Source organism: Oryza glaberrima, chromosome 10 (genome assembly GCF_000147395.1).
Source record: "Oryza glaberrima chromosome 10, OglaRS2, whole genome shotgun sequence".
NCBI classification, from domain to species: Eukaryota; Viridiplantae; Streptophyta; class Magnoliopsida; order Poales; family Poaceae; genus Oryza; species Oryza glaberrima.
Window position 1 is genome coordinate 21813436 of NC_068335.1, and position 12810 is coordinate 21826245.

At 42.9% G+C, this 12810-nt stretch overlaps 3 protein-coding genes across 3 annotated transcripts; 1 reads left to right on the forward strand and 2 right to left on the reverse strand.

Annotated features, from left to right (window-relative positions):
• The first annotated feature begins 455 nt into the window (after positions 1-455).
• LOC127786312 (uncharacterized) lies at positions 456-4528 on the forward strand. The gene is made up of 4 exons (XM_052313671.1): positions 456-873; positions 987-1040; positions 3569-3694; positions 4169-4528. Exons 1-4 carry the CDS (start codon positions 502-504, stop codon positions 4337-4339), a joined length of 723 nt encoding a protein of 240 aa, XP_052169631.1. The 5' UTR covers positions 456-501; the 3' UTR covers positions 4340-4528.
• A 102-nt stretch (positions 4529-4630) lies between these two features.
• On the reverse strand, positions 4631-5661 carry LOC127786313 (phosphatidylinositol N-acetylglucosaminyltransferase subunit P-like). Its single transcript, XM_052313672.1, has 3 exons — positions 5238-5661; positions 5025-5143; positions 4631-4934 (listed from the first exon to the last, which is right to left on the reverse strand). The coding sequence occupies exons 1-3, from the start codon at positions 5444-5446 to the stop codon at positions 4807-4809; spliced, it is 456 nt and encodes a 151-aa protein (XP_052169632.1). The 5' UTR covers positions 5447-5661; the 3' UTR covers positions 4631-4806.
• Positions 5662-5749: 88 nt separating this feature from the next.
• Positions 5750-10285, reverse strand: LOC127786311 (eukaryotic translation initiation factor 3 subunit B-like). Its single transcript, XM_052313670.1, has 11 exons — positions 9988-10285; positions 9065-9305; positions 8552-8698; positions 8295-8423; positions 8050-8178; positions 7894-7977; positions 7699-7823; positions 7404-7602; positions 6784-7316; positions 6416-6524; positions 5750-6319 (listed from the first exon to the last, which is right to left on the reverse strand). The coding sequence occupies exons 1-11, from the start codon at positions 10107-10109 to the stop codon at positions 5975-5977; spliced, it is 2163 nt and encodes a 720-aa protein (XP_052169630.1). The 5' UTR covers positions 10110-10285; the 3' UTR covers positions 5750-5974.
• Between the last annotated feature and the right edge of the window lie 2525 nt (positions 10286-12810).

Consider the following 12810-nt stretch of genomic DNA (forward strand, 5'->3'; position numbering starts at 1 on the left):
CGTAGATGCTAGGTGCATACTTGCATCCAACACTTTGCTAGGTCACACGTGTCACATCACACGTGCTAGTTTAATTTGATCGTGAATATACGTTTATTAGTTGTAGTTTAATTTGTCGTTTTTATTGTAATATGTAGAAGTGAAATTTTAAGTTGTATGTTTGTGAAGTGGTATACCACGTATTAACACGTTTTCTAAAAAAAAATTTAAACATTTTCGTAACTACTTAAGTGATATATAAACAACAAGTAGACATTCTTTCAAGAGTTTAGAATAGTACTTATTCACCAAAGCACGGCACACGTATGAATGATTAGAGCGGATTTCCGAATCCGGTAAGGATCATTAGGCCCCGAGCTAATTAATATTAGGCCCAGTAGAATAAAAAGCCCAAGTAAACAAAGCGACCAAGACGGCCCACGGACGAAGGAAGACCACCACATCCGCACGAAAAATCTCCGACGCCACGACGCTCTCTCGCCTCGCCTCGCCTCTCCCGGAATGGAAACGTTCGCGCGGTGGCATCCACCGCCGCCGCCGCCGCCGGCGGCGGCGGCTGGGCGCGTGTCCCTTCGACCGGCGTACGGGAGGCGGAGCCGGGCCGCCACGGTCTCCCCGCGCGCGTTCGGCCGCGGCGCTGACTTCGACGGCTTCGTGCGGCGGGCGTGGCGGGGCGCCAACGCCGGCGCCGAGCGGCTGGCGTTCGAGGTGCGCCAGACCGCGCAGCGCCTGGACGGGAGGTTCTCGATATCGAGGCGCCTGGCCGAGGCCGCGCGCGCCGCCCGCGCCCGCGCCGTCGAGATCGACGCCGAGCTCGGCATCGGCCGGCGGTGGCGCTCCTTCTCCGTCGACTTCTCCCGCAACTGGCCCAGGGTTCCGATCCTCTTCTCCCCCCCATCACCATTTGAGCTTTCTCCTTATCTCATGTCCCCTTTTTTTTGGGGGGGCTTCATTACTTTGTGGCTGATTTGCCTTTTGCTGTGCAGTATAGGAGGGAGCTGACTGACTTCATGGCCACACCTATTGGGAGAGCTTTCACTGTGAGTTCTAGTAGCTTCAATTATACCTGATAACTTGCTAAATTATCTTTAGTTTAAGTCTTTACACTCGATTATACAAGTCTCAGCTTGTAAGTGGAATGTATTACTAGTATCTAGCTTGGTTCATGTTTGCATCTGATACACCTATTTGTATAAATTCCTATATGAGTTAGTTTGCTTTCGCGAAAAAAAAAATGAGTTGTTTATCAGAGAAAATTTATTATATGCCACTCGATTCGCAAGCCTTATCAACCGCGATGCTGCGAACAGTTAATTGGCACCTTCATCTGACTGGGGGTTGTCATGACTTTGGTGTTAATACTTTGTTGGGGAAAATGGTTGGTAGTACTAGATTCACTCTCAAGTTTTCTGCTTCTTGTATGGTATCAGTCCCTATGAGGAGTTCTAGGAGGGCGTTTACGATTTAGATTGTTTAGTAAAGTTATACCGCATAAGGTAACGACAAGATGATCATAAGACCTAGAAATCATGAGATGTGAAGGTGGTCCCTTTTATAGCTGCTCGAATATTTATGCTTCTTTAGCATCTACAGTCTATGGTTTGAAGGAGCTAAAAACATCCAAAATAAAGCCAGAGAATTATTTTTACATTGCCAATTCATTCATTCCTGACTAGATTTCTGGTGCTTGATAAAAAATACAAGATATTTATCCTAGTACTCTGTTAGAATTTTTGGATGTATGCCCTTTCATGGAGCTGTCTGTTAGCAACCTTCCTCAATTAGTACAAGTAGCAGCAGTTTCTAGTACAATGGAGGTGGAACTGAGAGATACAAGCTTATAGAAGGTTCTAGATAGAGGTAAAGGAAGTAGTACAGCCTGGTAGGAAGAAGCAGGGAGGGAGAGAGCTCGACAAGGTTCAGCCGAACCAAGTCGAGCCGCCGCCTTTTGTAGTTCCCCTTGGGCTTGGCTTGGAGAGTGGATGAATGTGCAACCGACCCAATCCCTAACAATCCCCCTTCCTTAAAATCTGGCCTTCCCCCAAGCCAACAGCAAGGAAGTATGAAAAGCTTACTGCCACCTGGATCCCATGTCATGTGCAAAATCTTGACACAAGAATAGATATTGTTGAATCGCTGTTCAGGAATGTATGACAATGCCTTGGCTTTCCTCCATGCTGCAAAAACCCTTCTAGGCTCTTTACCATTTTATCCAAGGGTCTCAGCCTGCTGTAATGATCATGAAATCCCCAAAACCATCCCAAGAAAATTCCAACAATTGATTTGTGTAGAAGAACGGAATTGTTCCCTCCCATCAGAGAAGTGATTGTTGATGTATAAAATCTGCAAACCTTAGTGACATTGAATTTGCTCTGTGATTAGATGAAAAATTGCATTTTTGACAGTGTTCCATATTCCATCCATCAAAGATAGAAGATTTGAAAAATCTGAGCATATCTTGTCCATGAAAAGATACCATTGACCATTTTTATCATCTGTTAGTGCTAATTTCAGGTATGTATTGCACCCCTTATATACTAACATCTCAAGAATCTTCATGGGCCAAAAATCAGTAAATGCTACTGAAGCCTGTAGCATATATAAATCCTCCCTGGACCCAACTCATCCATGCATTTTTTTTACCCTGTAACAATACCAGCACCAGGACTATTCTCATAAACCTCAATTGTTAGCTCATAGTTACCTTTCTCAGTATTTTGTCCACTCCTACTGGAATATAAGTGATGTTTAACTGGCTGTAGGAAGTAGTTCTCTTTCCTATTAACCCCAGTAGACGAATAGCTATGTGAGCACAATTCAAATAAAGAATCCCATTTCTTTGCCACATGACACCCTGCTCTACTCCAGACCAACACTTGAAACAACCAAGGATTTCAGGATGTTATTTGAATGAGCACAATAGAGAGCAGGCAAGTGAACCTGAAAGTATACCACATGTTGTCCAAAGCTGATAACATTGATCAGGACTCCACCAGCTATACCCCAAATGAAAGGAGTATGATCAAGACAACCTTATTATCACCAAAGGTCCCAAAATGTTCGCATTTTTAACTCAGTGCCATGGTGGTGATCATGATGATCATTTAGATTGGTTAGTAGAGTTCTACTGCCTAAGCTTAGCTAACCACAAGATGATCATAAGACCTTGAAACCATGAAATCTGAAGGTAGCTCCTTTTATAGCTGCCTGAATATTTATGCTTCTTTAGTATATATAGTCTATGATTTGAAGGAGCTAAAAACATCAGAAAGCAGAGAGAGATGACTCTTTTTACATTGTCAATCCATTCATTTATGACTAGATTTCTGGTGCTTGAGAAAAAATGATAGACATTTTGCCTAGTACTCTCTGTTATCATTTTTAGATATACACCTTTTGATGTTGTCACGCCCATGAAACCATGTAGCACGTACATTTTTTTTAAGATCAAAATTGTATGCACCGGGCTTCTAACAGTCTGTAGATAATATATGTAGTATTTTCTGCTTCAAACAATAATCAATCCCTTTCAAGAGATTCTGTGCTCACTAGCTGCTTTTTTATGCAGACGATCTTTTTCATTTGGTTTGCGCTGTCAGGATGGCTATTCAGAGTTTTCATTTTTGGTACATTTGTCCTGCCTTTTGCTGCGCCACTTCTCCTTGGGACATTTGGTAATCGGGTCGCCATTGAGGTAATACTCATCTTTCTGAGTTCGGTCTGTTATCCTGTGTTTATTGTACTCAGTTTTGAAATGGCCTTGGAGCCACCGGCGAGTGTGTGCTAAGACTGTTCTTTTTCTGACGAATTGTTAAGTATATTGTATGCTGAAATTAAATGAGTTCTAAGAGACTTTAACCTGTATGCAAGTATACTGCTACTGTCAGCCACATGGTATGCAGCACCACTAGCACAGTGCTCTACTCTGTTGATGTTTGTGTTTACTTCGAGTTTGTTGTATATTTTTGTTTATGGTTGAAGTTGCTTTCTCTGGCTTCAAATTAATTTCCCTGATCACATAGTGATACGAGGGTATCATAATGCATCGACTTACTCTTGTTGATCTGTCGTTCTTTGGTGTGGGGTACTAGTAGTCAAGCAAAAGTGCAAAACCTGGGATGCTTTGAAAATACTACGTAGGTACTGATTTAGTGTGTTTCAATTCCAGGGGACATGTCCAGCGTGCAAACGGAGGTTTGTGGGCTACCGCAACCAAGTGATTCGGTGCATGAATTGCCAAAACATAGTGTGGCAGCCAAACAATAGGTCCTCTGGACGAGCTAGCAGTTCAAGAAGCTCAGGGCCTGATGTAATTGATGTGGAGTTTGAGGAGAAGTAAGAACATGTTGTTACAACGTGCACCAGCAACTTAGGGAGGGGAAGAATGTGAAGATAGGCTGAAATTTTGTGATATGCGGGTGTGTACGTGGTTATTCGTGCAATTGTGTGTTGTACATTATGTGTTCTTTGAAATTTGAATAAAACGAAGCTTCGCCAAATTAAAGCACTGCTCATTACTTGATATTTAGCATTCGGTATCTATGTTGTGGCATACACAACCTGTTATGCAGTTCATAGTGGTGAGCAGTGGAATTGTAATTCTGTTAAGCATGCAGTTGCTCCAAGCGTGAGTCCAGTAAAGAAACATGTTAATTAAAAGAACCCATATAACCATGTTAATCATAAGTGAATAGCACAATGCTAGCTTGCAAACGAGTGAGCCATCAACACACCAAGAGAAAACAAAAAACATGTTTGTGGTCAACTGGCGGTCAGTTGAGAGCTTCATCAGCTGTAGTAAATGCATCAGTTTGATGATGCATTGCCAAACATGAGATTGTTTATCTTGTCAATGCCAATATCTGAGATGGCCTCGATGGGTTTCTCCTCCCTTGTTTCAGTGCCACACGCCGCAGGCTCCCGGGCAAATTCATCTGGCAAAAGGCAAAAAATATCTGAACATGTACCACTAATGCAACAATGTTGGAACGGAACTACCGAAGTGAGCACAGCAAAAGTCTCACCGGAGATAGTGGCCAAGCAAGTCGGAGCAGGAGCGAGCAGAAAGTTGGAGGCCATGTAGAGCACCATCCCCTGCGCCGCCGCCACCAGCAACAGCGACGGCACGGCCAGTGCCCAATGCCTGAAAGAAACCGCCATAAGACTCAAAATCACTCATCCAGGCGAAGCAAGTGAAACAGCTGAAACGTGAGGAGTATGGACTACGCTGTACCGACCTGGCGGTGTAGTAGGTGACGCCGAGGAAACGCAGCCACGGCTCCGGCAGGTAAGCCCACGCGAGGTAGGCGGCGGCGGCGGCCACCGCGGCGATGGATCCCACGAAGCCGTACGCCTCCGATGAGCCGCGGGAGGGATCGGCCGTGGGGCGGCGGCCTCCGACTCTCACCGTTTGCCTGGGGCTCCGCGCCGCCGCGTCCGATTGCATCTTGCAACGACGGGATGCCTGGACTTGGAATTCGCCAAGGCAGAAGATAAACGAGACGGCAGGAAGACGGATTTGAAAACCGTAGTAGTAACGGCACCAGGCTAAACATCATCTGATGATCTGAATATGATTTGAATGTAGCCCGATCTAATTCAAAAATACAAGATTTAAGAACTCGATCTGTTCTACAGGAAAAAAACCAAGAAAACCGTAGGTTACCAAACAAAAAAGAATCTTCACCAATGCGCTTTTGCTAAAATGTGGAGACGTGGATGAGGAAATACGTGAACGCGTTTTGCAGGATTGGAGAACGACACATTAAAATTAGTATGCCAACCGCAAAATTTCATCTTCGAATACATGGTCCGTAAAATCCAAGGACAAAGTGTACAATCAACCAGTAGAAACCAGAAAGATCAAGAAACTGTGTTCTTGATCTCTAAAGCCTATATTATGCAAAGGGGCCAGAAATTAACTTAAGACGGGCAACAGCAGAAAAAGATCTCAGCAGATGATAGCATAAGCTTTTCACTCCTGATCCAGCTCGAATGGAACTTCTTCTTCTTGGACGTCTACCTCCTCTTCAATCTCAACTTCCTTGGTGTCGTACTCTTCCTCATCGTCACTGGCCTCCCCGTCTCTGAGCTCCATCCTGTATGGTCTCTCTTCCTCGTGCAGCTGCTTCCACTTGGCAACCCATCCTTCCCATTCCTCCTGAAGCTGCTTCCGCCTCTTGCGTTCCTGCTCGCTCAGCTGGTTGAAGGCATCCTGATCCTCTTGCTCGTACTTCTTGCTGTACTTCCTCAGGTTCTTCGCAATCTCGTCTTCCTTTTCAGGGGTCAGCAGCGACGGTGGTCTCGGACGCCACAGGAACTGTACCAGTAAATTAAAGTAAATGACAAAGGATTTCAATGGTGTAAAGCAACGAGACATGAGAGTCCAGAAAAGGCTAGGATGGAACCTCCATACCTGAAAGAAGTGGTCCTTTGACACCTTGTAAAGTTGCTTGCCACTGAAAGACCATATTTGGAAACCGTTCTCCATTTCATGGACTGAGGTAACTGCAGATGCAAGATATCTAACAAAAAAAAATTCCCAACATCATTTTAGTTCCACTAACATACAAGGAAATCCAACTTAACTTGTTTAGTCACACCAGTGAGAAGTATTACCAAAAAATTGCAACCAAAACTCAAATATTTTAAATTCTAAGAGTTGGTTTTGAAAGAGAGAAGATTTTTCGTAGGCATATGATACTTGGTTTTTGAAAATTTGACATAATAAAGTGCCAGAGTCATAGTGAGGACTACAAATTTCCTGACCAAGTATAGGCTTACCTTCCAGTAGGATCCCACATAATGTCAGTAGCCATGAAATGTTCACCCGTTGCCATCGTCTCAAGCTCATCAACATTGTAAAACTCCAGCTGCCCATTAAAGCCCTTCAGACCAGCGAAAACAATGAATCTTCCACCAGGAGACCAGAACAATGCATTAGCCTGCTTGCCCTTGAGAGTGGTGAGCTTGGACACACGACTGATGTTGTTGGATGTTTTCATGGAGTAGAAGCTTATATCAGGCTTAGGGCCATCACCATGAATAACAGCAAAGCGGTGACCTTTGGGCTCCCATGCAAAGGCAATGATCTTATCGTTCTTGTTGTCCAATTCAAGAACCTCAATGGGTATGTCCCTTTCCTTAATTCTAAAAAGCTCAAATCCAGTGTAAGTGCTCTTCTTGGTTTTTGTGTATCTATCAACCTGGACAGCAAGATATTCTCCACTGTTCTGCCAGTACATCTTGCAATCACTGACACTGAAAAGGTTTTTCTGCCGCAGCTCCTCTTTGCCAGGAATTTGCACAAGGCTCACCTTTCAATAAAAATTATAGATTTTAGTTTTCACCATTAATTGACGGAACTTCCTCAAAAGGGATGAAGCACAGAAAATTGCACTTACCCTTGCAGGCTGGTTTCCTCCACCCAACTCAGGGACAAAAAGGGCTATGATTGGATCAGTTGGAGACCAGCAGAAGTCGACAACATTCTCAACCTTCAGAGATTTCTTATCAAGAAGGGAGAATGTTTCAGTCTCATAGACAGATATAACGTTCTTCCCAAGCCTTGCAAAATATTTATCGTCTTTTCCACCACCCCATCTTCAGACACAAAAAATATAGTAAGCACCCCCAGGTACAACAACTTAACAAAGAGGTAATGTGTTCAATAACAAATACAAAAACCAGTGTGTTCACCTGAAAATAGGCCATGAAACACCAGAAACACTGATATTTCCACTGGCACTGAATTCATCAGCACTTCCTTTAAAGTCGCGCATCACTTTGCCAGTCCTCACATCAAAGATATTAAGAACAACCCTCTACAACATCCAGCACAAAAGTCAGAAGGAAAGCTATGAGCAGATAAATGAATGTAAGACGGTCCCTTACATGAGTGTCTCTAGGGTTGCTGGGCTCGTGGCTACTATATGTGACCAAATATTTCTCACCAGGGGAGAAGTCGATCAGTTTCACCTGTTACAAGCAGTGTTAGGTAGATAAAATATTACATATCTGACATAACTCAGTGCAGCGTAAATCACGTACCTGTGCATGAGCAAATCGCATTAGACGCTCAAACTTATCGTCACCACCCCACACCTGGGAGCCCTGCCTATGCACTGTTGCCAAGTATGTTCCAAGAGGTGACCACTGAATAAAACTGTCTGTCCAGTACTAGACAAGTAAAAAAAAAAGGTAAAGTGATGAGTATATTCAGTTATGCATTGGGAGTGCAGAGCACAGTTCATGACCTTAAATTTTTCATTTTCAATTCAAGAAAACCAAGGTACCTGCTTTTGGAACACAAGTTCAGGCATCTTCTGCCTTGCATCATTCCAGTAAACTTCAGTGAAAGTACCAGCACGGATAACAAATTGGTCCCGGGCCTTCTCATCAGCCAGCCATTTTTGCAAGTTCTCCTGCAAAACATGTGCAAAATCTAGGTATTAGGCAATGTCACAAAAAGGATCTTAATAATTTTCAAAATTAAAATGCTCATTAAAAAAATAAACACGCTTTTGGGTGGTGTGAAGTTGAAAATGCTTACTCCAGGAGTGTATGGCTTAATTTCAGCAGGCATCCATTCGTCTGGAACTTTCATGTACTTGTCAAAGTCATCAAACATGTTAACTGCAAAGATGTGAGACTTGTCGAGCTTGTACCCATTTGTCTTTTCCCTAGCAAGCTCAGCTTCCTGACATAATGTCAAACAAAGTAATACAAACTTAAACCCTACTAGACTTAAAATGAACATAAAAACGAAACATCCGACAGAGTCGTTCAATTTCCTATATTTCCTCACCTGACTATAAGTAAAGATCACAATATTTCTATCTTACATCATACTAAACGATTAAAAGCTAAATGAACATGGATGAAACAAATAATGATGGTTCAAAACAATATTTAAATGATTGGGCCCATGGCGTTCTCAAGGCATGTACTCATGTGCGATCCATGTTCAAATGGTACAGATCTGAGGGATGACTTGCAAATACAAGAATCAAGCCATGTGTCATGCTCTAAGGGGAAAAAATGCACCTGACATGTGGCAAAGTACCTGTGGGGTATTATACTCGATGAAGCAGTAACCGTATGTCTTCTTTGTCTCTGGGTTTACAGGCATCCAAAGACCACCTTCTTTGATCGCACCAATTTGACTGTAGATCTTGCGTATGACGTTTTCCAACTTCTCAAACTTCTCTGGTGGAACAACGGGCAGGTTGTCCACGACAACAACGTTAGCAAACCCCATTTCAAGCTCCATAGGGTCATCAATCCGAAGTAAATCCTCATCGTCACTGAACATTACAAATCAGTCAGCGACATAAAAGGAAAAATCAAGAAAATTTTCTGGACAAACAAAAATTGTTAAATGCAAACAATACTGGCCATGTAATAGTGAGTCAGCTTAAGCATCAGCCGTCATAAGCTACCAGATGGAACAATTTTAGTCAGATAAGAAATACAATCATTCACACAAGTTGCATGTTTAACCTTTGGTATATACAAATATATCTGCCTAGTGTTAAGAAATTTGTGGTACAGTCCATATACCATGAGCATATTGCAATATAACTACTGTACAAGACCATCAAAGACTAGCATATCTGTTAAAGCTAAGCTAACAAGGATTGTAAGCTGTTCACATGTACAAACAATAACATCTATGTGTACCAAAACACAATCAGTGTCTGCTATGTCACTTATAACGTTATACATAGTTAGCATACCGACACATTACGAGTCCTCATGCAGATTAACATCATGACACATCTAAAAAACCGTATCAAAATCGCTACCAGTGGGAGCTAAAAGCATCAGATACTAGCTGCCGCGTTGATTAAGGCAGATCGAACAGTCACGCGATGCTATAGTCGGATCTGAATGAAACTGAAGGGGGGGGGGTGACTAGGGTATCCAGCGAAAGCGCACGACGGCGTGAGGTAGTCTGTTCGGGCCGTATCGAGAGGCGGTGGCTACCTGAGGATGCCGAAGTCCTCGCCGGCGGGGAGGGTGACGGAGTCGAGATCGACGGTGGAGAGGTCTACCCCAAGCTCCCGCGCCCGCGCTTCGATGCCTTCCATGGAGATTTCTAGCGCCATCTTCGCCTACATAAAACCTCGAATCCTCCGCGCGCGCGAGACAGAGACAGCGACGGCCGGCGTCGTTGGCTACGGTGGCGGCGCCGAGGAGATTGCGGGGAGAGAGGCGGCTGCGGCGGCGAGGGAGGCGTGGGGTGGGAGTGTGCCGGGATTGAGTCGGCTAGGGTTTTGAAGCGGCGGTGTGAAGGACGGTTCGGGATTCTATTGCCTTTCTGACGGACGCCGACAGGTGGGCCCAGAAGTCCAGTAGATGCGCGCTCTCGCTCGGCCTCTGCCTTGAAGGTTTCGTGGACAAGGCCTCTGTGACTTTTGGGTTGGGCCATATTAAGCCCATAAGTATGGACCAGCATAAGCCCAAGCCCATTGTTCATAAAATCGAAATCGGTTTTTCATCTCGATCTTCAAATTTGCGAAGTCCTTCAATAAATCGTTTAAGATGTTATTTGGAGAAGTATGGATCTGGTTAATTTATGTAACTTTTTTTTTAGAAAAAAGTACAAACGAATACACTCACAACTAAGTAGAAGATCTACATGGAAACCTGCAGAGATGTCTAGATTCATTAATATCAATATGAATGTGGAAAATACTAGAATGACTTACATTGTGAAACGGAAGAAATATTACTTTACCTCACGATATTTTTATAGAAATAAAATAGCCTTTGCTTTGCAACCCCATCTAACATAGTAAATCAAAGCCCTATTCTCTACGCTCTCGATTACGATATGCAAGGTTTGTTCAGATATCAAATGGACTTCGAATTAGCTATTCCGCAATTAGTTACTACCATGTGAATATGTCAATATCTTTACCTATTATAAAAGTTTAAAATGTTTTTGCCCATAATTTCGTACGTCGTCAGTCCGATCCTTTTCCCAATCGCACGCGCATTTCCGTGTGTTCCGAGTTCCGACTCTTCAGCACACAAAATTTTGCCGTCCACAATCTGTTTTATGTTTCTATTTAATTCCCTTAACTACTAGACTAGATAACATCCGTATTCTTTTCTCTGTATTTTTCACGCGTCTAGGATATAAGCCCACGTTGCTTCCATTCAGACCCAGGCCCTTGACTATTCCAATTTGTTTGCACCAAAAAAAGCTATAAGCATGATCCGCTGACGAGAGTCCCTTTGTTAAGCGGCTAAAAATATCTCCGAGAAAAATTAACTCCTATTAATCTATATCTATATCTAATAAAAAAAACACGCAAGAATTCCGGTGAAAATTTCCATCCGTCGTCACCTAAATTATTTCGACCGCAACATCCCGAGTCCACCACACAAAAATCATCCTAAGTCTGTATCAAATTTATTCTGATCAGGATTTTACATATATATGGTACAAAATTTAAAACAGTACATGTTACACCAAAAGAACTCGCATATACAAAAAATTCTTTGAATTAGATCCCAAACACAAAAATTGAAGAGTGTCAAACTAAGAAAAAAAAGTCCAAATCGAGCAAAAATCCAGCCACCGGAGTCATGGGCTTATCGGTTTCGATCTTCGGCCGCACATGGCATGATTCGTTGCATGCGCTCCCAATCAACTTCACGTCATTGTTGGACGTCGCCAGAGACACGAGAGGCATGGATTTGCTGCCGACGAGCTTTAGCCACCGTCGCCGCCTTCGAGCTACCACCACCGCCTCCCAAGGCCATATCGATTAGGAGGGTGCGTGAAGTGGCCACCGACGGTGGCTCAGTCAAGCTGCGCCGCCCGCACCGCCTTCAAGGCTAGATCTGGCGAGGAGTAGAGCGGCAACGGCACCCCGACAAGGAGGAGAGGGGCTGACGGTGTGCGGATTAGGGTTAGGTTTTCGTTGACTTTGTTTTTTATCGACTTGGGAAAATCTGAGTACCTCTCGCGTTAGGCCAACGTTGCCCTTGGGTCAGTGCGCTTTCTTGGACCACGTGTTCGAAGTTGGGCTGGGCCAGAATCACGCGCAATCTGAGCCACATGCTGCCGCCGCTTAGCTTGGTGTGCTTTCTAGGCTTTTTTGAGTTTTTTTTTATAGAAATAGCATTAGTACCATTTTAATTGTTTAAAGTTGCTAAAAAGTTATGAAGAAGTTTATGGCTGCTTATTAATTCAAATCTAACAAAATGGAACCAACAAGATATTTAGCTAGATGTTTTTATTATGTGGATTTATTTTCTGACCAAGGTAGACTTTGGCTGTTGTACCATTTAGAGAACGTCTTTACCCGTTGCAACGCACGGGCATGTTTTCTTGATTATGTGGATTTATTATGTTTTATCTTGATTGTTTATGGAGTGATCTATTACATATTAATTTATTATTTTTATAATCTCTATTACTTAAAAAATAAGAGATGTTTTCTTCGTCTGTCAAAACAAAAAAAATAGCGAAAAAATAAAAAAAGTCCGACTCCTACCTATTCCCTCTCAGAAAGGGAAAAAAAGTGTGACTCTACATCCGATTCACCCTTAAAAACGAAAAATAAAATTGATGTGCCAGATTAAAGATCTGTTTGCAAAAATGGAACCTACCGGTCGAGAGCATTCCATTTTTATATGATTTTAATTTTTAGGTCTGTACTTTTGCATTTGAGTCCCTACAATTTTTATATTTACATTCGAGTCCCTATAATCTTGTAATAAGATACTTGAGGTCTTTTTTAATTAAAAATAATAAAAGGAAAAGAACAAAGGCAGAAAGCTGCATAAAAAGAA

Excerpts from the sequence above, each read along its gene's own strand:
- LOC127786312 (XM_052313671.1), top strand. The coding sequence starts at position 502 with ATGGAAACGTTCGCGCGGTGGCATCCACCGCCGCCGCCGCCGCCGGCG. Across the intron at positions 874-986 it reads TCTCCCGCAACTGGCCCAGG|TATAGGAGGGAGCTGACTGA; the intron begins GTTCCGATCCTC and ends TTTGCTGTGCAG. Across the intron at positions 3,695-4,168 it reads GTAATCGGGTCGCCATTGAG|GGGACATGTCCAGCGTGCAA; the intron begins GTAATACTCATC and ends TTTCAATTCCAG.
- LOC127786311 (XM_052313670.1), bottom strand. The coding sequence starts at position 10,109 with ATGGCGCTAGAAATCTCCATGGAAGGCATCGAAGCGCGGGCGCGGGAG. Across the intron at positions 6,525-6,783 it reads ATGTGGGATCCTACTGGAAG|ATATCTTGCATCTGCAGTTA; the intron begins GTAAGCCTATAC and ends TTTTTTTGTTAG. Across the intron at positions 6,320-6,415 it reads CAAAGGACCACTTCTTTCAG|TTCCTGTGGCGTCCGAGACC; the intron begins GTATGGAGGTTC and ends TTACTGGTACAG.
- LOC127786313 (XM_052313672.1), bottom strand. The coding sequence starts at position 5,446 with ATGCAATCGGACGCGGCGGCGCGGAGCCCCAGGCAAACGGTGAGAGTC. Across the intron at positions 5,144-5,237 it reads GTCACCTACTACACCGCCAG|GCATTGGGCACTGGCCGTGC; the intron begins GTCGGTACAGCG and ends GGTTTCTTTCAG. Across the intron at positions 4,935-5,024 it reads TTGCTTGGCCACTATCTCCG|ATGAATTTGCCCGGGAGCCT; the intron begins GTGAGACTTTTG and ends GCCTTTTGCCAG.